Consider the following 26,645-nt stretch of genomic DNA (forward strand, 5'->3'; position numbering starts at 1 on the left):
TTTTTGACACTGTTAGATAATATCTGTGCTAATTCCTTATTCTATGTTAGTTATCAAGTGTTTGTGTTATTTCTTTGGAAGTTTCACTTCCATCATATGTGCAAGTTTCAGAAACAGGGAGAGCTCCCCCTGTTGGTGAGAGCCAGTAACATTAGAAATGTGACACTAAACCACACCTACTGTGATGCCCACAAGGTATAAAAAGTGTTGTATGACTCATTTTGCGGGCCTTTCACAAGATGGACACTGTCTGTGAGGGTCCCAGGCCTGGTTTCTAACGTGACCTTTAATAAACTCAAAATGAGGAATACAATGGTTTGGTTTTTGGTAAGGGGCAGAATCTTACATAAAAGAGCTGGGGGAAATTACAACACTTTTACCTTTAAATTCAGGATCACATTTACAATTTGAAATAATGCCCTTGTTGCACACATTACTAGCATTCATGGTTTTGTCGGCTGGTCATATTGTGCAAAAATGGCCTTCTGCCTTTAATAGTTAAATATGGTTTGAGTTTCACTGTAAACACCCCAAAAGTCCCATCATTCTATGACTGTGCAAGTAGGAATTCCTCAGTTATAAACAACATCTACAGCTGAAACTGCTCCTTTTAGATAGTTGTGGCATACAGTATGTAACAGAAGTTCATATCTGGATTCTGTGAGATGAGCTGGTCTGTTCACACATAATTTGATGGAGAATGATGGAGAGAGATGTGTAAGAGCAATTGCAAGCTGATGTTACAGGCGTGATAACTTTAAAAAAGGCAACAAAATCCACTGACTTGTGTCATCATTTAGGTTCAGAGACAATATCGATATCAAGCATTAAAACCTCATTATTCCCATCCTTCTCTTTTCTCCAGGATGTTTTATGACGAAGAGCTGGAAGAGTCTGAGAAATTCTACCAAAGCCAGCCTCTGATCCTCCAGCTCTGCTACGCACTGTACAACATGTTGGTGGCTCACTCGGAAATGGTGTGCTACCTGGTCATCATCATCAATCATATGGTGTCAGCCTCCTGTGCCACCCTGGTTCTTCCCACCACCATCTTTCTCTGGGCTATGCTATCTGTGCCTCGGCCAAGCAAGCGTTACTGGATGACCGCCATCGTCTATACAGAAGTATAATTACAGAGAAGACCATTTTATTTGCAAAACAGGACGCACTGATTTTTGAGAAAATCTTCTAACTCCTTGGGTGAAATACATAATGAGTACATTTTATCTTGTTTGCATTTAGTGATAATATTTTACACATATCTAGATTTACGGGATTCATAGACACAAAATTAAAATGGGTGAAAGCAACACAGATGCAACAACCAATGCAAACAACTGTAGTACTAATTTTTGCAGTCAGAAGAATCCGCTATGAAACCTGTTTGGGTTTTTTGTGAGAGCTCAGAGTGCCCAGTACAAAGGTGACAGTGGAGGCATAAAATTTGGCCATTTCATTTAGATGAAGCAGCACAAAGTGTGTTGTTGTCCACGGGCCAAGCAGGTTTTCTGTACTATTTTTTTAGGGGGCAAAGCAGCTCTTACAATCCAGTCTCAGTATACCATGGCCTACTCAAACATGTATGGTGGCCGTCCCAGGGTGGTAGATGGCCAGATAGTGGATCAATAAAGGATTACACAGGGGTCAACATTTAAAAATGCTCCAGTGATCCTAAAACAAATATACCACAGATTTTGTCTGATCATAATGATTCCGAAAACATATAGTTTGGACTGTGTATGACTGAATGTTATGGAGCAATGGGGTAAAAGCAACAAAAATGCTGACAATGGTCAATTTCAGTTTGTACAGGGGTCAAAACCTGAAGTTGCTGCAATTAAATTAGAAAGTGATACAAATGATTAGTTGAGCTAATAGGCTTTTAAAAAGGACTAGTTTGCACATCTGTTATGCTTAGTTTTCACTTTGAATTTTCACTTTGGATTCACTTAGCCATTGAATCCAGTGGACATCAACCATGTTTAACCATTACTTTTAAGAACAACCATTCAGCAGGGTCAAAGCTATTTGCTGTCACCCAGGCAGACACCCGGACCTTCCCTACCTCTAAAAAGCAGGTAAATATGTGGTCTTCTCCAGTTGCTTGGGTACTGAGGTGTTGAGAAGCCCACCACATAGCTGTGGTGTCACAGCTGAGGCTCCCTCACAATGCAAATAGTATGCAGCATCTGAGTCTTTCTCAATAGCTGTTTGACATAGCAACCTGGTCTCACGGCAAGTTGTGATTCAGCAGCACGAAATATACATTAATTGATTGGTTTGTGATATTGTGACGAAAAACGCCTCATTTTTGTCACGGCAGCACGAATTCATTCTAATTCATTCTGTGATGGCTGCACGAAATTAAAAGTGCCGGGGGGGGGGGGGGGGGGGGGGGGGGTGGTTAGGGTTAGGGTTGGGGGCAGAAGTAGGGCTAGGTTATGGTTAAGGTTAGGGTTGGGGGGAGGAGTAGGGTTAGTAATAGTAAGTAAAACAAAAACCCGTCACGAAAATTTGACTCATTTCATGACGGGAGCATGAAAAAAAAGCGTGAGACTGGGCTGGACAACAGCACTCAGAGATCCTACAGATAGATATACTATGTCTTTCCATGTCAGAGGCTGAGGTCCCAGAGACATATCACTGCTAAAATATATAACTTTTATAAGATGATTGGCACAAACGAATACAATTCTGATGGCTAAGTCCATCTGAGTCATTGAAAGCCTGGATCCAGGACCATCACCAACTGAGATAGTCCAACTCCTAATGCAGCTTCTTTTGCTGCAGTCAGGGCATTCATTAATTCCACAGCATCATCTGTAAAGTCAAGGTCACTAAACCATTCTACACCTATAAATGCAACCAGGTTGCTGGACTCTGCAACCTTTCCCAACACCCAGTCATTAAAAAAGAGTTGAGTATGAGCCAGAACACATCCCAAATGAACAAAAGAATTCAGTGGGAAGAATTCAGAGACTGACTCTACTCTGTGCAACACTCACAGTACCAGAGTATAAGCTAACCATGATGTCCAGTGTATTTACTGAAGATCCAGAGCATCCTCAAGGCCCAAGAGTAGCATGACCAACCAAATAAAAAATGAACAAAAAACACTTAAGCTTAACACTTTACTTGCACTTTTGATACTCTGTGTGCTTCTTGCCCTGTGTGCTGCTATACAATGCTGCTGGAACCTCAGTTTCCCTGAGGGAGTCTTCCCAAGGGATCAATAAAGTTCTGTCTAATCTTTAAGTAACCTGAGAGACAACTGCTGTGCATTTTTGGTGTTTCATGCTCATTAAATTATTATTGATTTATGCTTGTGCTTACATTTATATAAGTTTTAGGTTCCATTGCAAAGCTTTTTCTCCTCTAGGTCACCATCGTCATCAAGTACTTCTTCCAGTTTGGCTTCTTTCCCTTCAACAAAAATGTGATGGATAAAAACAAGCCATATCACCCCCCTAACATCATCGGCGTGGAGAAGAAGGATGGTTATGTCCACTATGACCTTGTCCAGTTATTGGCCCTCTTTTTCCACAGATCCATCCTCAAGGTGACTGCACAGTTTTTTCTTGATTTTAAATGTGTGCATTCATCTTGTATTACGATTGAATCTCGCTGAAAGAAATGAGAAATTCACAATAAAAGGATTACATTCTGTGTTTTTGTGATTTCCAGTGCCACGGACTGTGGGATGAGGATGACCCTAAAGAAAAGAAAGAACCCCTCCATCAGGTTGAGTCTGAGAATGAAGGAGGAGACAAAGAAGAAAGAGAGAGTGAGAGTGAACCCACACCCTCATTCACCCAAGAGAGGAGGGGCTCCAATCACACCTTGAGATCCATAAATTTTGGAACTTCCACAGATTCAGAGCATGTTCAGGTGCATTATGCGCAACAGCAGACCTACCAACGCCGCAAGAGCTCGAGTGGAGGTTCTCATGTTTCTCACCGATCTCTCCACTCTTCTGGAAGGTCCAAGAGAGGTAACGATTCTTTTGTACCAGCTTCTTCTTGATATTGAAGGTCTTCATGGTCGCCCCAGTCCAAAATATGACTGTGATGTCATATTTTAGTGTCAAGCAGAATTTAAGCAGAATTAAATTTGGATTAGAGTTGATTTTGGAATCTTGGTTCTGAGGACCTAAGTGTACCTATGAAGACCTTTAGTCACCTTTGGCCACTGTTGTCGTTTGTCTTTTGGCTGCTCCCATTTTCTTGTGGTCACCATAGCACATCCAGCACAGATTTGCATCAGGATTTGGCACAAGTTTTACTCCGGATGCCCTTTCTGATGTAACTCCAGTCGTACAAAGAGAAGCACACACAGCCCCCGGCCTTCCTAAATGGTCTCCCAGCTGAGTACTAATCCAGAGATCTGATGGGATCAGGTGTACACAGAGTAGCACGACTGCACAGTTATAGAACTCGTGAAATTTTAAAAATGAGGCTGCAAGTTCAGAGTGATTGGAAAAAACAGCATTTCTTCCATCGGCATTTACCATTAAGTTTCTATTACACAAATAAATGAACAGATCACATGATAAAATAGTTTTCTTGCACATATAATCACTGTAAAAACAACAACAATGCTAATTAATAGAAGAAAGAAAAAAATGTAATTAAAAAAACGTGTGGCTTTGGACTTCAGCCTTCACCTTTGGTTCTGTATGGGTGACTCACCACAACACGGTTCATTTATGGTTCTCACAGGAAGTACCACGTCTCACAACAGCAGTCGGAAAGATGGCAGCGTGGGTGGCATCCATCAGAAGAGCCGTAAACAAATGATCATGGAAAAACTGAGAGAGCAGCTCATCAAAGGAAAACTTTTCCTTATAAAGAGGTACAATGGACCATATTTTATAAAGATTCACACTGTAAAAATGATCAGAGTGATTCAACGTAAAAAACTTCAGTTGCTGCCTTAAAAACACAAGTTGCATCAAATATACTACAGATTTGATGTAAGCTTTTATTCCGCTCAGGAAGGTAAGTTATATAAATTTCCCAGTTGGCGCCGTATAATTTTTACAGTGCAGGTGACTGTGTTTTTCTTTTTCATGAAGTTACACTCTTTTTCTGATTGGTCAACGGTTGGGACTTGATGGCACTGTGATGTGTGTGATGTGACATTTTGTGCCTTTATAACTTCAGATGGTGTTGATTGTGCTTGGCAATTTGATGTTAAACTATATACAGTACTGCCCTGTGCAAAAATCTTAAGCATCCTATCTGTATAAACTTTTTTGTTTTTTTATATACAGTAGTGTTCAGAATAATAGTAGTGCTATGTGACTAAAAAGATCAATCCAGGTTTTGAGTATATTTCTTATTGTTACATGGGAAACAAGGTACCAGTAGATTCAGTAGATTCTCACAAATCCAACAAGACCAAGCAATCATGATATGCACACTCTTAAGGCTATGAAATTGGGCTATTAGTTAAAAAAAAAAAGTAGAAAAGGGGGTGTTCACAATAATAGTAGTGTGGCATTCATTTAGTGAGTTCGTCAATTTTGTGGAACAAACAGGTGTGAATCAGGTGTCCCCTATTTAAGGATGAAGCCAGCACCTGTTGAACATGCTTTTCTCTTTGAAAGCCTGAGGAAAATGGGACATTCAAGACATTGTTCAGAAGAACAGCGTAGTTTGATTAAAAAGTTGATTGGAGAGGGAAAAACCTATACGCAGGTGCAAAAAAATATAGGCTGTTCATCTACAATGATCTCCAATGCTTTAAAATGGACAAAAACAACAGAGATGCGTGGAAGAAAATGGAAAACAACCATCAAAATGGATAGAAGAATAACCAGAATGGCAAAGGCTCACCCACTGATCAGCTCCAGGATGATCAAAGACAGTCTGGAGTTACCTGTAAGTGCTGTGACAGTTAGAAGACGCCTGTGTGAAGCTAATTTATTTGCAAGAATCCCCGCAAAGTCCCTCTGTTAAATAAGACGTGCAGAAGAGGTTACAATTTGCCAAAGAACACATCAACTGGCCTAAAGAGAAATGGAGGAATATTTTGTGGACTGATGAGAGTAAAACTGTTCTTTTTTGGGTCCAAGGGCCACAGACAGTTTGTGAGATGACCCCCAAACTCTGAATTCAAGCCACAGTTCACAGTGAAGACAGTGAAGCGTGGTGGTGCAAGCATCATGATATGGGCATGTTTCTCCTACTATGGTGTTGGGCCTATATATTGCATACCAGGTATCATGGATCAGTTTGGATATGTCAGAATACTTGAAGAGGTCATGTTGCCTTATGCTGAAGAAGACATGCCCTTGAAATGGGTGTTTCAACAAGACAATGACCCCAAGCACACTAGTAAACGAGCAAAATCTTGGTTTGAAACCAACAAAATTAATGCCTTGCAGATATGAACAAATCATGAAAAACTGTGGTTATACAACTAAATACTAGTTTAGTGATTCACAGGATTGCTAAAAAAGCAGTTTCAACATAATAGTTTTGAGTTTGTAGCGTCAACAGCAGATGCTACTATTATTGTGAACACCCCCTTTTCTACTTTTTTTTTTACTAATAGCCCAATTTCCCCAATATCCTAGCCTTAAGAGTGTGCATATCATGAATGCTTGGTGGTGTTGGATTTGTGAGAATCTACTGAGTCTACTGGTGCCTTGTTTCCCATGTAACAATAAGAAATATACTCAAAACCTGGATTAATTTTCTTAGTCACATAGCACTACTGTTATTCTGAACACTACTGTAAAATAATAATAATAATAATAATAATAATAATAATAGAACCCCCCCCCCCCCCCCCAAAAAAAAAGTACAGAAAATTGTATTTTGCCAAATTGATAAAAACCTGAATATTTTCTCGGTTTTGCCACCATTATTTTATCTGAAACTAGAAGCACTCGGAGAGCACAAACCTCCGCCAAGGCCATAGGGTCACTGACGTCACATGGAATACCCTTTGGCAAAGAGGCTTATTCCACATCGTCTCACGCATCTACATCATGTTTCAGATTCAGTGGTTAACCCTCTGGGGTCCGAGGGCATTTTTTTGGACTCGCCTGGCATAAATGTTTTATTATTGCTGTTAACAGCTGTCCCTGCATCTGCAATCAAGTTTTATGTCTCTTTTTTCAGGATAACATGTACTTTCAAAATATATGTGCTATAGTTGTGTTTTATAAGTGTGATAAAGGTTTACAATCAGAAATAAGAAAAGAAAAAGTAAAGCGGGGAATAATTTTCCACACACATTTATTCAAAACACACAGCAAACTATAATAAACTAGTAACACATCACTCCTAAAAACAATCTTTGGTGTGTCACGTGAGGTGAATCTGCCCTACAATTGGATTTTAGAAAACCATGTGACGGTGAACCAGTTCCGATTGGACACTCACATTGCTCACGTCATCACACAGCTTCTATGAGGAGTACAAAGATGGTGGATGGTGGCTCGAACATCCGCGGAGTTAACTTTTCAGCAAAAAAAGTAAGTTTCTATCTCATGTCATTAAAAAGTTATTTATAATTTAATAAAGCTTGGTCTCAGCTGTCGTATACGATGGCGTCTGCCCCGGAGGGTTGAACCCTTAGATCTTCAGCAAATGTATTTATAAAGAGAAATTGCATGAACTACACAAGTTTTTTATATTTTCTAATAAGTTTATTCAAAACAAATGCTAAATTGTTGTGTCGTAACTTAATTTTTGTTCTGTGACCCGTCTTCATGAAGTTAGATGCAAAAATGTTGAAATTGGCCCTATCTTGCAATGATAAAGAATCCTTAAAAAAATTACTGGATCTGGATCGTGTTCCGGATCATTGCCAAAATTTAATGACTTCTAAGTTAGGCCAAGATACAACCCTGGTAAAAATTTCATTGAAATCCGTTGAGGATTTTTTGAGAAATCCTGCTAAAAGACCAACCAAACAACCAACCAACCAACAAACAAACGGACGCAACCGAAAGCATAACCTCCTTGGCGGAGGTAACAAATTTACATTGAATTATAGCACAATGGGAAGCTACTTATTAACAATTTAAACATTACAGTTTGTCAAAATTTAGACTGATATGCACCTGTTAACTTTTCACCTCTTTAGTTGATCATCTTAACAATTTGTGTTGTAAGTCTTGTTTTTTCTAACTGTTTTTGTAGGTTTATGGAGCTTTACATTCCCCTGCGCCAGTTCTTTTATAACTTGATTCACCCAGAGTACAGTGCAGTCACAGACGTCTATGTGCTGATGTTCCTCGCTGACACTGTCGACTTCATCATCATCGTCTTTGGATTCTGGGCATTTGGCGTAGGTTTCAAAAGATGGAAATGAACGCAAATAATTCATCTTTGTTCATGTGAACGTGATGGAATACTGAATTTGTTGCTCATTACAATGAACCTCCTCTTTTCCAGAAACACTCAGCAGCAGACATCACATCATCACTGTCAGAGGATCAGGTGCCAGGACCCTTCCTGGTAATGGTACTGATCCAGTTTGGAACCATGGTGGTGGACCGGGCCCTCTACCTCAGAAAGTCTGTTATGGGCAAAGTCATCTTCCAGGTCATCCTGGTATTTGGTATCCACTTCTGGATGTTTTTTATCCTGCCAGGGGTCACAGACAAGTAAGAATATAATTCTGCTTCCCATCCTTAGTCTTCAATACTGTATTTAATTTTCTACACTTTGCCTGATGGTTCAGTTGGCTGCTTTATATTCCTGCTACAAAATCATTGACTTGTAAACTTTGCTGCTCGTTTTTCCTTTGTTGTTTCTCAGTTCCTAATCAAATAAAATTGAAATATTGCTTTGGTATCTCAGACCTTACCATCTCACAAAGTTCAATTTTAAACCCAATTTGGTTTTGAATCTCAACCTTGTACACCAGGAATTGTGAGTTCGACTTTGCTTTAAAGTCCAGTAATTTATGCCCCGGTCACACAGCACCGGCGATAGCTGGACGAATGAAAAAGGCAAAAAGTCATAAAATCGTTGAGAAAAGGTGAATGAAAGATCCTGCATCTTTCCTATCACCGAAAAGCCTCTGAATCAAGCGAACTAAAAAAAGGTAAAAAGAAATTTGTTGACAATGTCTGTGAAGATTTCAACAAAAGGTTGAATGAAAGGAACAAAACAAAACCGACATTCTTCTTCACATTCTGAGTTCTTGCAGTGTGTCTGTACCTTCTTGTACACATTATCTGTGATAGTACTTGTGCCGACGAGTACTTTTGACAAGTCCATGGCATCAGCCATGGGGAACTGTCCATGTCAGAGGAAGGCTACTCCCGAAGACACACGCGTAGGCCAACCACAAATGGTTGAAACGCGCGTAAATAGTTAAAGTAGTTGATAAAACATTCTTAACGCTATTGTTTCTGTATGAAGACGTTGCTTTTTTGCCCCAAAAATTAACGATTTATTAGTGATACAAGGATGTTTCGTTCAGCTTGTCGAAGCTTTACTTATTGATTCATTCAGATATTGTTGCGTTTGTCAACCTTCGTTGAATACATCGTACGTGGGAGATTGAATGAAGTTGGACGAAAGTCAACCGGAATGCTAACGTTACAGAAATTAAGCAAATGATGAGAAACCATCAAGAACTAAAGCAAAACAAAATATGGAGGAATTGAGGTTGTCGCTGGTATTCATTAAAATTTTTCAGAAGTTTAAAAATTCTGCAGAAGCGCCAGCTGCAGGAACAAGCTGAACAAAGGTTAATGAATGCCTCCAAAAATCAATGAAAGTCCAGATTTCTTGTTTTGTTTGGGCTTTGTTGTCCTTCGGTTGTGCCGTGTGAGCGGGGCTTTAGGCTGAACCAGTAGAAATGTATTTTAAACGGTATTGTTCTTGGTGTCATAAAATAAATCCATTTTTTCTTCAGCTTCACGGGTTGTGTTTTGCTTTTTCTCCATTTGTAGGCGTTTCAGTGAGAACCCCGTGGCTCAAATGTGGTATTTTGTCAAATGCATCTACTTCGGCCTATCAGCCTATCAGATTCGCTGTGGTTATCCGACTCGAGTTCTGGGAAACTTCCTCACCAAGAGCTACAATTATGTCAACCTCTTCCTGTTTCAGGGGTGAGTTACTCTGGGGAATTATCATCTGTTCCAGCTGAACAAACAGGTCCAAAGCACCGATAGGTTGCAACTAAAGAAAGAGACCTAAAGGATTATAGCTGAAATGATGAAAGTAGTACAGATTTAATAAATGTGATATAATGGACCAAACTTAATGTGAGCTTATCAGAGGTTCCTTGGTCACTGTCTGATTTGGATGTCTGTGGAGCGTATTACTGACTACCTAAATTCATCACTGCATGGTCTGTTAGAATCAGTTGCAACTGTTATGGCACTACTAGTGAAAGCGAATGCTCCAGTGCAGTGATGACTTGTGAGTTCTCAGGCATAAATGCTGGCTTTTAGAGCATTGATAGTGTCATTAAAGGTTTGATGTCATATGCTGTGAATGACAGTACCACTATGCTGATTATAAACAGGTCTTGTCAGGTTATTATTACATCTGCCAAGGACATAATAAAATCATCAGCGTTTATTTATTTGTCTCTCTGTCTCTTAGCAGGATTACGTCAAATCTACAGCATGGATTTTGACAAAAGTTTCACCACAGATAGATATTATGCCATGGAAGACTCCATTAAATTTTGGAGGTGATCCAGATCCAAATTCTGGAACAAGATTTCACTATATATAGGCTTTGAAGGATTACATCAAAACTATTTCACGTATTCTCATCAAATTTGCACCACAGATAGATATTAGGGCATGGAAGGCTCCACTGAAGTTTGGAGTCTTCCATGCCCGTAAGTCGCTCTCTTTTTACAGCACAATATTTCTTGGATTACTTCAAGAAGAAAATAGACAACATTAGGTTAAACATTAAGGTCTATCAGAGTACGGAGAGGAGAATTTGACCGATGGATCGAACCTCGGATTCAGGAGGAGCAGTGGGTTTTCATCCTGGTCGCGACACACTGGACCAGCTCTACACGCTCCATCGGGTGCTCGAGGGTTCATGGGAGTTCGCCCAACCAGTCCACATGTGTTTTGTGGATCTGGAGAAGGCGTTCGACTGTGTCCCTTGGGGCGCCCTGTGGGGAGTGCTAGGGAGTATGGGGTCCGGGGTCCTTTGCTAAGGGCTATCCGGTCCCTGTACGACCGCAGCAGGAGCTTCGTTCGCATTGCTGGTAGTAAGTCAAACCTGTTTCCAGTGCACGTTGGCCTCCGCCAGGGCTGCCCTTTGTCACCGGTTCTGTCATTATTTTTAGGACAGAATTTCTAGGCACAGCCAGGGTGTAGAGGGGGTCTGGTTGGGAACCACAGAATCTCGTCTCTGCTGTTTGCGGACGATGTGGTTCTGTTGGCTTCGTCAAATCAGGACCTTCAGCGTGCACTGGGGCGGTTTGCAGCCGAGTGTGAAGCGTCCGGGATGAAAATCAGCACCTCCAAATCCGGAGGCCATGGTTCTCGATCGGAAAAGGTGCTTTGCCCTCTTCAGGTCGGTGGAATGTCCTTGCCTCAGTGGAGGAGTTTAAGTATCTCAGGGTCTTGTTCATGAGTGAGGGACGGATGGAGTGTGAGATTGATAGACGGATCGGTGCAGCATCTGCAGTGATGCGGTCGCTGTATCGGACCGTCGTGGTGAAGAGAGAGCTGAGTAGTGGGGCAAAGCTCTCGATTTACCAATCGATCTACGTTCCGATCCTCACCTATGATCATGAGATTTGGCTCTAGACCGAAAGACGAGGATCGCGAGTACAAGCGGCTGAGATGAGTTTCCTCCGCAGGGTGGCTGGGCACTCCCTTAGAGATAGGGTGAGGAGCTCGGTCACTCGGGAGGAGCTCGGAGTCGAGCCGCTGCTCCTCCACGTCGAAAGAAGTCAGTTGAGGTGGCTCGGGCATCTTTTCCGGATGCCCCCTGGACGCCTCGCTGGAGAGGTGTTCCGGGCACGTCCCACTGGGAGGAGGCCCCGGGGAAGACCCAGGACACGCTGGAGGGATTACATCTCTCGGCTGGCTTGGGAATGCCTTGGGGTTCCCCCGGAGGAGCTGGGGGAGGTGTGTGTGGATCGGGAGGTCTGGGCAGCTTTGCTTGAGCTGCTCACCCCAGTCTCTGCTTCCTCTTCGGAAGACGTGACAGTGGGATTGAGGAGATCCTCGAAGTACTCCTTCCACCGTCCAACAACATCCCCAGTCAGGGTCAACAGCTCCCCACCCGCACCGTAAACAGTGCTGGTGGAGAGCTGCTTCCGCCTCCTGAGGCGTCGGACAGTTTGCCAGAATCTCTTCGAAGCCGACCGATAGTCCTCCTCCATAGCCTCCCCGAACTCCTCCCAACGCTTGGCCTGCCGGTACCTGTCAGCTGCCTCTGGGGTCCCACCTACCAACAAAGATAAGTAGGACTCTCCTTCAGCTTGACGGCATCCCTTACTTCCGGTGTCCACCACCGGGTTCGGGGATTGCCACCGCGACAGGCACCAGAGACCTTGCGACCACAGCTACGAGCGGCCGCATCAACAATGGAGGTGGAGAACATGGTCCACTCGGACTCCATGTCTCCAACCTCCCCCGTGATCTGGGAGAAGCTCTCCCGGAGGTGGGAGTTGAAGACCTCCCTGACAGAGGGTTCCGCCAGTCGTTCCCAACATCCACATAGATGCTGAGAATGACAGCCTCAGCACTGCATTTAATCTATTATTAGACTCAGTTGGCTTTGCTCAAAATGTAAATGAGTCCACCCACCACTTTAATCATACTTTAGATCTTGTTTTGACTTATGGTATGGAAATTGAAGACTTAACAGTATTCCCTGAAAAGCCCCTTCTGTCTGATCATTTCTTAATAACATTTACATTTACTTTAATGGACTACCCAGCAGTGGGGAATAAGTTTCATTACAGTAGAAGTCTTTCGGAAAGCGCTGTAACTAGGTTTAAGGATATGATTCCTTCTTTGTTATGTTCTCCAGTGCCATATACCAACACAGTGCAGAGTAGCTACCTAAACTCTGTGAGTGAGATCGATTATCTCGTCAATAGTTTTACATCCTCATTGAGCACAACCTTGATTGCTGTAGCTCCTCTGAAAAAGAGAGCCTTTAATTCAGAAGTGCCTGACTCCGTGGTATAACTCACAAACTCGTAGCTTAAGCAGATAACCTGTAAGTTGGAGAGGAAATGGCGTCTCACTAATTTAGAAGATCTTCACTTAGCCTGAAAAAAGAGTCTGTTGCTCTATAAAAAGCCCTCCGTAAAGCTAAGACATCTTATTACTCATCAATATTGCAGAAAATAAGAACAACCCCAGGTTTCTTTTCAGCACTGTAGCCAGGCTGACAAAGAGTCAGAGCTCTATTGAGCCGAGTATTCCTTTAACTTTAACTAGTAATGACTTCATGACTTTCTTTGTTAATAAAATTTTAACTATTAGAGAAAAAATTACTCATAACCATCCCAAAGACATATCTTTATCTTTGGCTGCTTTCAGTAATGCTGGTATTTGGTTAGACTCTTTCTCTCCGATTGTTCTGTCTAAGTTATTTTCATTAGTCACTTCCTCCAAACCATCAACATGTCTATTAGACCCCATTCCTACCAGGCTGCTCACGGAAGCCCTACCATTAATTAATGCTTCGATCTTAAATATGATCAATCTATCTTTATTAGTTGGCTATGTACCACAGGCTTTTAAGGTGGCAGTAATTAAACCATTACTTAAAAAGCCATCACTTGACCCAGCTATCTTAGCTAATTATAGGCTAATCTCCAACCTTCCTTTTCTCTCAAAAATTCTTGAAAGGGTAGTTGTAAAACAGCTAACTGATCATCTGCAGAGGAATGGTCTATTTGAAGAGTTTCAGTCAGGTTTTCAGAATTCATCATAGTACAGAAAGAGCATTAGTGAAGGTTACAAATGATCTTCTTATGGCCTCAGACAGTGGACTCATCTCTGTGCTTGTCCTGTTAGACCTCAGTGCTGCTTTTGATACTGTTGACCATAAAATTTTATTACAGAGATTAGAGCATGCCATAGGTATTAAAGTCACTGCGCTGCGGTGGTTTGAATCATATTTATCTAATAGATTACAATTTATTCATGTAAATGGGCAGTCTTCTTCACAGACTAAGGTTAATTATGGAGTTCCACAAGGTTCTGTGCTAGGACCAATTTTATTCACTTTATACATGCTTCCCTTAGGCAGTATTATTAGAAAGCATTGCTTAAATATTCATTGTTACACAGATGATACCCAGCTTTATCTATCCATGAAGCCAGAGGACACACACCAATTAGTTAAACTGCAGGAATGTCTTACAGACATAAAGACATGGATGACCTCTAATGTCCTGCTTTTAAATTCAGATAAAACTGAAGTTATTGTACTTGGCCCCACAAATCTTAGAAACATGGTGTCTAACCAGATCCTTACTCTGGATGGCATTACCCTGACCTCTAGTAATACTGTGAGAAATCTTGGGAGTCATTTTTGATCAGGATATGTCCTTCAATGCGCATATTAAGCAAATATGTAGGACTGCTTTTTTACATTTGCACAATATCTCTAAAATTAGAAAGGTCTTGTCTCCGAGTGATGCTGAAAAACTAATTCATGCATTTATTTCCTCTAGGCTGGACTATTGTAATTCATTATTATCAGGTTGTCCTAAAAGGTCCCTGAAAAGCCTTCAGTTAATTCAAAATGCTGCAGCTAGCGTACTGACGGGGACTAGAAGGAGAGAGCATATTTCACCCATATTGGCCTCTCTTCATTGGCTTCTTGTTAATTCTAGAATAGAATTTAAAATTCTTCTTCTTACTTATAAGGTTTTGAATAGTCAGGTCCCATCTTATCTTAGGGACCTCTTAGTACCATATCACCCCAATAGAGCGCTTCGCTCTCAGACTGCAGGCTTACTTGTAGTTCCTAGGGTTTTTAAGAGTAGAATAGGAGGCAGAGCCTTCAGCTTTCAGGCTCCTCTCCTGTGGAACCAGCTCCCAATTCGGATCAGGGAGACAGACACCCACTCCACTTTTAAGATTAGGCTTAAAACTTTCCTTTTTGCTAAAGCTTATAGTTAGGGCTGGATCAGGTGACCCTGAACCATCCCTTAGTTATGCTGCTATAGACTTAGACTGCTGGGGGGTTCCCATGATGCACTGATTGTTTCTTTCTCTTTTTGCTCTGTATGCACCACTCTGCATTTAATCATTAATGATTGATCTCTGCTGTCTTCCACAGCATGTCTTTTTCCTGATTCTGTCCCCTCAGCCCCAACCAGTCCCAGCAGAAGACTGCCCCTCCCTGAGCCGGGTTCTGCTAGAGGTTTCTTCCTGTTAAAAGGGAGTTTTTCCTTCCCACTGTCACCAAGTGCTTGCTCATAGGGGGTTGTTTTGACCATTGGGGTTTTTCTGTGATTATTGTGTGGCTTTTGCCTTGCAGTATAAAGCGCCTTGGGGCAACTGTTGTTGTGATTTGGCGCTATATAAATAAAATTGATTTGATTTGATTTGACTTTATTGTAAAGCACTTTGAAATATAGAATATGAATGTGCTTTATAAGTAAACATATTATTGAATTGTAATTTTTGCTTCAATATTCTGATTTCATGCTTATAATTTAATATATTTTATAAATATAATCGATAACTCTTACCAGTTCCATGTCATTATATCTTTGAAGAAAGGTGCACCAAAAATTCTGGGACAACTAATTCCTTAAAATCTTAACTTGGTCATTGAGTTGGGTCCAACAAACAACATCTGTGGTCACATTTACACTGGATTAAAAGTACATTTTTTCCAGCACTTCTGTCTGGCTGCTCAAGATTATGTGAAGGATAAGTGTTATTAATGATGCAAAATGTACTGGCTCCAGCAGTTTTCGTAAATGTGATGTGCTGAGTGATACTAAGTCTTTAAATGGAACATTGGATATAAAAAAAAACAATCTCACAGCATTAAAGTCACCTGTCCTCTCTTGGTAACTAATCCCTTTGTTGTTTTCCAGTTTTCGTCTGGTGCCATTTCTGACAGAGTTGAGAGCTGTGATGGACTGGGTTTGGACCGACACCTCACTGTCTTTGTCCAGCTGGATTTGTGTGGAGGACATCTACGCTCACATCTTTATCCTCAAATGCTGGAGAGAGTCTGAGAAGGTGTTTATCACTGTGGTATCTGTTTAATGTGAGAAGAATCTGTTTCGCAGCCGAGACCTGTCGTGATGGAATTTTCCTTGAGATTTACATTCATGATTTCTCAAGAGAAGACAGCCTTCAAGCTTGTGTTTAATGCTTGATGATCTTTTGACAAGATTGCATGGCTTTACAAAATTTCATTAGCCGGGTGCTGATTCATTTTAATATTCAATCTCACTTTCGGCCAATGTTCCTGAAAGTACACCACTCTGGTATTTCTTGTCCAGAAATTTTGGCTCTGTCTTTACTGTGGAATTGTTCCTGATCTCAATAAATTTAGGATAAAAAATTGTATTTTTGCAGTTGCATTGGGTCTACAGGCATATACGGTAAGTGGAACTCAAGCTCTCTTGTGATGATTTCAGAAAATCTGCTTCATGATGAAAACACCAACTGCTTTGTCTCTGCACCCAAGAAAAGTAAGACACGTCACATCCGCGCTATCCAGCTGCCATTTGTCTCTTCTCTCTGCAGAGATACCCTCAGCCACGAGGACAAAAGAAGAAGAAGGTGGTGAAGTATGGGATGGGAGGAATGATTGTAGTCTTGCTGATCTGCATCGTGTGGTTCCCGCTGCTCTTCATGTCGCTCATCAAGTCGGTAGCAGGAGTGAGCAATCCTCCACTTGATGTGTCCTTCAAAATCACGATGGCAGGCTTTCAGGTGTGCGCGATTTTTGATTTATGCTCAGGTTCAAAAGTAATTGAACAGTGACAGTTTTTGTAATTTTACCACTGTAAACCACCACAGTGGAGCTGAAATGAAACCGTCAAGTTGTGCTTGTAGTGTAGACTTTTAGTTTTAATTCAAGGGTTTCACAAAAACATAATTTTAATCATTTAGGAATGATTAGGAAGGCAGTACAATGGCTTTGTGGTTAGCACTGTTGCATCACAGCAAGAAGTTCATGGGATCGATTCCCACCTGTGGCCTTTTTGTGTGGAATTTGCATGTTCTAAATGGACTGCATCTGCATCAGATGCTCAAAGCGCTTTACAAATAATGCCTCACTTTCACCCCGATGTCAGGGTGCTGCCACACAAGGTACTCGCTACACACCGGGAGTAACTAGGGGGTTAAGGACCTTGCCCAAGGGCCCTTAGTGATTTTCCGGTCAAGTTGGGATTCGAACCAAGGAACCTCTGGTCTCAAGCCCAATGCTTTAACCCCGTGTTCTCCCCATGTTTGTGTGGGTTTCCTCTGGGTGCTCCGGTTTCCTCCCACATTTAAAGACATGCAGGTTAGGTGAATTGGAAACTCGCAAAAGAGATCTCGATCTCAACGGGACTAACCTGGTTCAATAAAGGATAAATTAAAATTAAACAAGCATTTGTGTACAGAGTCCCTCCATTTTCATGGCCCATACGTAACTGGACAAAGTACATAAAAAAATATTTTTTTAACAGAAATCATTACTTTTTACAACCACTTTTCTTTAGACAAGTCAGGGGATGGATACATGAACATTTCCTGGTCACTGAATATGTCTTGGATTTCATTTACTGTAAATCATTCATTAAGGAATACAAACAGTGTGGCAATGTATGGTTAATGTGTCTAGAATAAGCAGTGACTGTGCAAGAAGGAGGCTAGTGAGGGAAGCCACCCAGACAACCATTGAGACTCTGAAAGACTTACAGGAGGCTTATGTGGCACATGTGGTTTATATGAGGGATCATTTATCACAGCAAGATTAGGTTTTTCTTTCTTTCTACTGTGTGTATTTTCACCCTGCACACAACAAGCAGATTACTGCAATCGCTTGTGTGTGTGTTTACATGTGACCTTAATATCCCTGCTATCAGTGTGGCAAGAGATTTGATCTAAGTGTCATATTGATCGGTAAAATATTTGCGATTGATTGGTATAAGACACTTCAAAATTTAAAACCATATGTAGTAAAAACAAAAACCTTATGTGTATAGGATGTGCATCAGTCCTCTAACACCTTTCATTAATTTTATTTTTAGTAGAAAGTACTGTTTTGCCATTGTGACAGTGCTGCATTCATTCAGCTACAATGTAATCAGACTGGTATGTTGAAGACAGAAGAAAACAGTGGAAACTGTTTCAGTATTCTTACATAATCTATGTTCACCATGTCAAACATAAATCACATACATGAAAGTGATCTTCTGCTTGTTTATTTTATATTCTTTCTTCCGACAGCCCATTTTCACAATGAGTGCTCAACAGAAACAACTGCAGAATGTGACGACAAGTGAATTTGAAGGCTTTATGAATCGATATTTTGGAAATGATGTAAGCGCACACAATACAACACACACTACATGTTAAATGTTAATGTATATAAGTGAGCTATGTTGGAAAGAAGACATGGAGACTACTTTGATTGCATTCCAGTTTGAATGCAGTCCGTTCACACATGGAGCTGGTGATAATTTACAGACTACAGTCAACCTGATAACATCTTGATATTCACACTTGAGATTTTGTAATGACAAATTTCTTTATTGCGGTGTTCATACATACTACAGATCAAGATTTATGAATAAATCTGCATATTACATAAAACGTGGATGGCACAGTATTGTGTTGTGTTGTTATTAAGCAGTAATATAAGAAGTATTTGTGCTGCTTGCTGTCCTTCAGCGAAGATATGGAGCACACTGCACAGTGCATAGACCTTAGTTCACATCAGAGTAATATCAAACTCTGAAAATATGATGCTTGTTCCAAAAGTAGTATCACTGTCTGTGATGTTTCTCCATTATAACGTTAAACACTACAGAAATCTTCCATTTTTATAAAACTTAATTTTATTATGCCTTAGGGAAAGCAGTTTTAATTATGCAACATACCTACGACCATCTAGCAAATAAATGAATAAATAAATAAAATAATAATAATTTAAAATAAATCAATGATAATAGTAATAATGCCATGAGCTCAGATAAGTCAAAATTAAACAGATTAAAGCCAAGCCTCCTGAAACACAGATACTGACAGAGCCAGACCACAGGCGTCACTCACACCAACAGCAATAATCCATAGACAGAAAAATACACAAATATCAATTAAACTTGCTGAAGCTTCTCATCACTTGAAGACAAAAGTCTGTCTGCCTTTCTTTCTTTATAAACAGTTCAATACCAGGGTTGTTCAGTCTACAGCTTCCCAGTAAATTCACCAACAAATCAATTTCTTTTCATTGAGACACTATTGCCCACTGTCCACAGAGCTAAATAAAAACTTGCCAAAAAATATTTAAATTAATTAGAATATGAACGTAGAGGCTAAATTATGTATTAGGCTTGTTTTTGTCACCTAACATTTTTTTTAATTAGCTTCATTGAATAACTAGAGCACTGCGCTCATAGAGCATAAACCTCTGCCAACACTAGTTTCCAATTCCACAAATTTTTACATTGGAAAAAAAATTTCAAGGTCAATGTCCTGTTAGAAGTGGCTTTTCATAAGGTAAAATATAATACAAAATATAGATCAAAATGACTTTTCAATGTTAAAATCAGCAACTCTTAATAGGAGTAAGCGGTTGACGATGCTAAAATCAAATATCTGCAAAATTCGCAATATAGATCAGACGCGGATCAAACTTAGTCTATTCATTGAGAGTGCCAGTTTGCACCTCATTGTCACAAATGAGAGTGATTGAGGAACTTTTGATTGAGATATAATGCAAAATGTACACCAAATGGGCTGTTCAATATTAAATTCAAGCATGCACAAAATCCACAATCTGAATCTGATCAGATCAGTCAACATCAGATGACAGTGAATACCAGTCTGCACCTCACTTTCAAATATGAGAGTGATTTGGGCATGTTTGATTAAGATATAATGTCAAATATATATACATTAAATGGCATTTTCAATGATAAAATTTAAATGGCTGCAAAATCTGTAATCTTAATCAGCTCTGGATCAAATTTTGTTAGCTGATAAAGGATACTATCCCACATAACACTTCCAAATATGAAAAAAAGTTTTTTGACAGAGTTATGAATTTTTGAAAATTTGTTCAATGTTAAAGATAGGGATTTTTCCAATTTTCCAAGATTTTTCCTGACTTTGCCTTTTGACCAACTGAATCAGTTCTTGGCTATCAGGATATGAATCTTCAGTAAAAATTTCATAATGACATATGAAAAAAATGTGGTCTCCAGGCTGTTCACAACCAAATAAACAAACAGACAAACAAACAAATGGGCGAAAACATTACGTAAAAGTGGCTCTCTGATCCACACACACTGCTGATGTAGCTTCAAGCTAGCTAGTCATGGCTAGCAGGATGGTATGTCCAAATCAGACTGTCAAGCACACTCAACACAGCAAACTGCAAGTCTTACTGGTTAAAGAACATAATATTCCACAATATTGTTCCCATTTGTTGTAACAGAAAAGGGAATCGCTTGAAATTCTGAAGGCCTCACAGAACCATATTTATTATTTATTTATTTATTTACTTACCTAGAGACAGCAGGGAGAAATCTGATTGGATAAAGCAAAGCTGTCATCCATATGAGCTGATCTGGAAGCAGCACAGTTGAGGGAGAGTAGAAATTATTTTATTGCTGTAAATTAGTGCCATTAAGTAATAAATAAAAAAATAATTGGAACGATTTTTGTAATATATACAACCCCTGGCAATAATTATGGAATCACCGGCCTTGGAGGATGTTCATTCAGTTGTTTAATTTTGTAGAAAAAAGCAGATCACAGACATGACACGAAACTAAAGTCATTTCAAATGGCAACTTTCTGGCTTTAAGAAACACTATAAGAAATCAGGAAAAATAATTGTGGCAGTCAGTAACGGTTACTTTTTTAGACCAAGCAGAGGGAAAAAAATATGGAATCACTCAATTCTGAGGAAAAAATTATGGAATCACCCTGTAAATTTTCATCCCCAAAACTAACACCTGCATCAAATCAGATCTGCTCATTAGTCTGCATCTAAAAAGGAGTGATCACACCTTGGAGAGCTGTTGTACCAAGTGGACTGACATGAATCATGGCTCCAACACGAGAGATGTCAACTGAAACAAAGGAGAGGATTATCAAACTCTTAAAAGAGGATAAATCATCACGCAATGTTGCAAAAGATGCTGGTTGTTCACAGTCAGCTGTGTCTAAACTTTGGACCAAATACAAACAACATGGGAAGGTTGTTAAAGGCAAACATACTGGTAGACCAAGGAAGACATCAAAGCGTCAAGACAGAAAGCTTAAAGTAATATGTCTCAAACATCAAAAATGCACAACAAAACAAATGAGGAAGGAATGGGAGGAAACTGGAGTCAACGTCTGTGACCGAACTGTAAGAAACCGCCTAAAGGAAATGGGATTTACATACAGAAAAGCTAAACAAAAGCCATCATTAACACCTAAACAGAAAAAAACAAGGTTACAATGGGCTAAGGAAAAGCAATCTTGGACTGTGGATGACTGGATGAAAGTCATATTCAGTGATGAATCTCGAATCTGCATTGGGCAAGGTGATGATGCTGGAACTTTTGTTTGGTGCCGTTCCAATGAGATTTATAAAGATGACTGCCTGAAGAGAACATGTAAATTTCCACAGTCATTGATGATATGGGGCTGCATGTCAGGTAAAGGCACTGGGGAGATGGTTGTCATTACATCATCAATAAATGCACAAGTTTACGTTGATATTTTGGACACTTTTCTTATGCCATCAATTGAAAGGATGTTTGGGGATGATGAAATAATTTTCAAGATGATAATGCATCTTGCCATAGAGCAAAAACTGTGAAAACATTCCTTGCAAAAAGACACATAGGGTCAATGTCATGGCCTGCAAATAGTCCGGATCTTAATCCAATTGAAAATCTTTGGTGGAAGTTGAAGAAAATGGTCCATGACAAGGCTTCAACCTGCAAAGCTCATCTGGCAACAGCAATCAGAGAAAGTTGGAGCCAGATTGATGAAGAGTACTGTTTGTCACTCATTAAGTCCATGCCTCAGAGACAGCAAGCTGTTATAAAAGCCAGAGGTGGTGCAACAAAATACTAGTGATGTGTTGGAGCGTTCTTTTGTTTTTCATGATTCCATAATTTTTTCCTCAGAATTGAGTGATTCCATATTTTTTTCCCTCTGCTTGGTCTAAAAAGTAACCGTTACTGACTTCCATAATTATTTTTTCCTGATTTCTTATAGTGTTTCTTAAAGTCAGAAAGTTGCCATTTGAAATGACTTAAGTTTTGTGTCATGTCTGTGATCTGCTTTTTTTCTACAAAATTAAACAACTGAATGAACATCCTCCGAGGCCGGTGATTCCGTAATTTTTGCCAGGGGTTGTATATATATATATATATATATATATATATATATATGTATATATATATATATATATATATATATATATATATGTATATATATATATATATATATATATATATATATATATATATATATATATATATATATATATATAATATGAAAAAAATAATCAACAATCTCTAGGCCAGTATAACGCAGTTCTGGAGAAATACACTACAGAGATGAGATATCAGTTATAATTCCAGTAGATTTGACATCTATAAATGATCCATGTTGTAATTTCTTCTGTTCTTGTTGTGTAAATATCTGGCTTTGTTAGGATGCTTTGCAGTGGTTGGAGGGTTACCTGCCTGAAGATCTTATTATTGCTGAGCTGAAAGGCAGCTCCAACTCCCTGTGGACCATCAGTCCACCCAGCAGATCCAATCTGATATCAATGTTGGAGTCCAAGGAGGAATTTCCCATCACTGTGTCTTGGTCCATGCAAAGGTGCTTACTGAGAGATAAAAAAAAAAAAAAATGTTAGAAATATTAAAATATAGTATTTGGAGTCTGTTGTTTGTCAGCTAGCGCTTCTTTCATGACATCTTTTTGCTATCTCTGTTCACAAACCCCTCTTACAGGTGAACATGTTTCTGTTTATGAGAGGAATTAAGTACATTCAGATATATAAAGTTTATTTTGGTGTATTTTTGTGATTCAAGGAGCATCACTCGAGGTGCCAAGACTGAAACAGCATCTGGAAAAAGAGTGACGCATCTCAATAATGATACAAAGCAGGAGCTCGTACAGCTCCTAAGGTCAACAGTAAATAACAGACATGTGTGAGTATTCCAGCGGTTTCCTGACTTCTTGTTTTGGTACTGTGATAATGAGGAGCTAAACTCTTAAGTCTATCACATTCAATATTTACTACTCAAAACCTTAATGCTGTTAAACTATTGTCAGCTCCCCCCCCCCCACACACACACACACACACACACACACTGCACACCGGAATCAACATGGGGATTCAGGACCGTGCCCAAAGAACCTTAACCCTCTTTTACACCGGTGTTACGTAGAATTGCGTAATGTGGCGTACCGACTATGCAGCCCTATGCCAGGTTTATGCAGCCCTACGTGGCAATAGACTGAAGGACGCAAAGGGGGTCCACGAAATGGTCACAAAATATTAAATGTGTTTAATTGTTTTGGGCTCATAGTGTCTGCAGCAAAGACAAAAGACACGTTCATGTTAAGGGCGATCCCATTACCTAAACCCTGTTTTATAAAACCAAGGTTATGCTGCGTGTTAGTTTCCTCATGGTACAAAGAAATAATTTAAATATCCTCCTGACTTTATATATATATATATATATATATATATATATATATATATATATATATATATATACATATACATATATATATATATATATATATATATATATATATATATATATATATATATATATATATATAGGAGGAATTGCTGTTGTAACTATTTGTGTTGTTTTGTCTTCAGGGTCCTAGAAAATATTTTCCCTCGTTACCTCCGAGCACCGAGTGACTCCGACGCCAAACCTGTTGATCAGCTTTATAACGGTGATGCTCTTAATCACATTATTTTTCTTTTTGATTTGCTGTGATGCCAGTCTGTGAGAGTGTGGCTGACTGTGTAAGTCCCACATAACGTGGAGTTTGCAAAGGAAGCTTTGTTGATATTTGAAATACTCAATGTACTTTAAATGTTCTTCTAATATATATCTTTATATAATTCCTAAATAGATCCTTGTCATTTGATTTGTGATTTGTATGTCACGTGATATGGATCATTCGTCCTATTTGCCATTGTGTTCCATTTACTGTGGAATTATGGTTCTATTTAGCGTGCAATTTTGGTGCTGTATGTTTTGTACTATTGCACGCTGCGACCACTGTGCCCTCACACTAGTGGCGACATTGCTTAGCTTAAAAACAAACATGGCGGGGTTTGTTTTGGTAACAGACGACATTTTAACAAGCTCATTGACTATACTCATTCTTCTAACACAAAGAAACCATCTGGAGGCATTTGGGATGTCTCTAGCTGAAGTAGAAGCTGTCTGATGAAGAGATCTACAAATTTCTCTTGCGATTTTTCTCTGGATTGAGGAAAGAAGATGGTAGTCTGTACATGAAGAAGTCAGTGCACAACATCAGATACGGAATAAATCATCAGGATTGTTTTTGAACTATCTGACTGTTTTTGCAAGTTGAATGAGAACAATTTTGTATTGGATTGCTATTTAAAATTCGTGTTGGACTGTTTGGAACCTCTTGACCTCAAAGGACCAGTGATGCACACCAAAATGTAAGTCCCTTTTGTCTTGTTTATAAATTAATAATATAGCAAATGACAAGGATCTATATTAGGCATTATATAAAACAAATAATGAGTGTTTTTTCACCTGCCTTGTTGAATGTAACATTCTATCTTTAACCAAATTAAATATTCTTACCATTGCACTCATAAACATTCATCATTTGTATACTGAATCATTTTTTCCACTTTTATTTAACTGAATAACTACTGTTTAATAATCACTTAGATGTGTAACCTTATTTGCATTTTTACTATTTTGATTCTAACTATTTAAGTCACTATTTTTTTCAGACAAAGAGATGATGAGCATAACTTTGTCTCTGGAGCGATCTCACACGACTCCAGATCAGATCCAGGAGTGGTGGGTTGTCAACCAGACTGAACTGGGGCCGATAGAAAAGAGGAGTGCTAAACAAAAGTATGAAGCAGGGCTGGAGTTGTACGTATTCAGCGACAAAGTCAGTCCGCCCAGCCTGGGGTTTCTCGCTGGATATGGGTAGGTTGAATAACGGTAAAAGTAAATCATTTGGGATTAGTAGATGTCCAGTAAACATTTGGATTGCAGAAACAAGATTTTTTGCACTTTGTCGGGTAGGTCGGGGGTTGACTGTTTGGAAAAGCTGTTAACAGTTAATGAATGAAATGCTTCAGACAATGATTTAGTCAATTCAATTAAATTTCAGTTCAATTTATTACATTTATATAGCGCCAAATCACAACAAAGGTGCCTTAGGTGCCTCACACAAGTAAGGTCTAACCTTACCAACCCCTAGAGCAAGCACACAGACAACAGTGGTAAGAAACAACTACCTCTGATGATACTGATGAAGAAACCTCAAGCAAACCAGACTCAGAGGGGTGATCCACTACTTAGGCCTTTCTAACAGTTACAAGGTTTTTAGAAAATTTTACCAAGCTGAGGAAATGGGAAACAGAAAAACCAGAATAGCATCAATAACAAAGTGCATTCTTGAGATGAGCACACAGTTGTTGGCACCACAGGCAGGGGGTTGTGAGTCCAGTGCCCTGGGGTGCAGGGCCAGCGTCCATCCATCACATTGTCAGTGGGCCACAGCAAAGCCGTCCTCATGGAAGAGTACATTCCAAAAGCAGACTGCAGTGTGCTTTAGCTTCAGCCAAGGCATTTCATGGTCAGTCCACCGCCCTGTGGTGTGCAGCTGTCAGCCTTGCACAATGTCTTCAGTGCCTAGGACAGAGAGAAAAAGAGCAGAATCAGTTGGCCAGAAAAAAATGCACCTAAGGTATGAGTTCACCAGCAGTAAATAGACAGGGAAACAGAGAGAATTCTACAGTGGCCACCGGCAGCTAACCTTGAGCTTCACTAACAGATCCAGAATTTAGATGAAGTGAGGCCGTGACCGGCTTCCATTGCTAATAAGATGAGTTAATGGGATAGGAAGCATAGGTCCATACTATGCCAGTATGCTAGCCATACGAGAGGGAGAATAGATGCATCTTAAGTCTGGGCTTGAATATCTCTATGGATTTAGTATAACTATTTAATAACCAATTAGTTTAGGAAATGGTTCACTGTTTTGAAGCACTTAAAAATCCAAATGATGCGATTGCTTCAGAACATTATTCAGTGTATAGATATTCACAAAACATTAAATGAAACATTTACAGTATTCTAGGGATAGAAATTCAGTGTTTTGAAAAAAAAAAGATTGGCGACATCTAGTAGACAATGAACATGAATTAGTTCAGAAAATGTTTAGTTTCCAAACACTGCAAAAATTTAATGAAACAGTTGCCTGAGAATATGATTCCCTGTTC

The 26,645-nt window shown here is 39.6% G+C and overlaps 1 protein-coding gene across 1 annotated transcript in view; it reads left to right on the forward strand.

Moving 5' to 3' along the window:
* Positions 1-26,645, forward strand: part of LOC117521141 (piezo-type mechanosensitive ion channel component 2) — a 249,903-nt gene that overhangs the window by 220,658 nt on the left and 2,600 nt on the right. Inside the window, exons 39-52 of the mRNA XM_034182477.1 lie at positions 866-1,124; positions 3,380-3,559; positions 3,685-3,991; positions 4,719-4,851; positions 8,157-8,304; positions 8,412-8,623; positions 9,923-10,081; positions 16,030-16,177; positions 16,691-16,879; positions 18,386-18,478; positions 22,821-22,990; positions 23,206-23,325; positions 24,009-24,088; positions 25,140-25,344. Of these exons, the coding sequence (XP_034038368.1) occupies positions 866-1,124; positions 3,380-3,559; positions 3,685-3,991; positions 4,719-4,851; positions 8,157-8,304; positions 8,412-8,623; positions 9,923-10,081; positions 16,030-16,177; positions 16,691-16,879; positions 18,386-18,478; positions 22,821-22,990; positions 23,206-23,325; positions 24,009-24,088; positions 25,140-25,344 (2,403 nt within the window). The remainder of the gene's footprint in view (positions 1-865; positions 1,125-3,379; positions 3,560-3,684; positions 3,992-4,718; positions 4,852-8,156; positions 8,305-8,411; positions 8,624-9,922; positions 10,082-16,029; positions 16,178-16,690; positions 16,880-18,385; positions 18,479-22,820; positions 22,991-23,205; positions 23,326-24,008; positions 24,089-25,139; positions 25,345-26,645) is intronic.

Source organism: Thalassophryne amazonica, chromosome 12, assembly GCF_902500255.1.
Source record: "Thalassophryne amazonica chromosome 12, fThaAma1.1, whole genome shotgun sequence".
In the NCBI taxonomy this organism is placed as follows: domain Eukaryota; kingdom Metazoa; phylum Chordata; class Actinopteri; order Batrachoidiformes; family Batrachoididae; genus Thalassophryne; species Thalassophryne amazonica.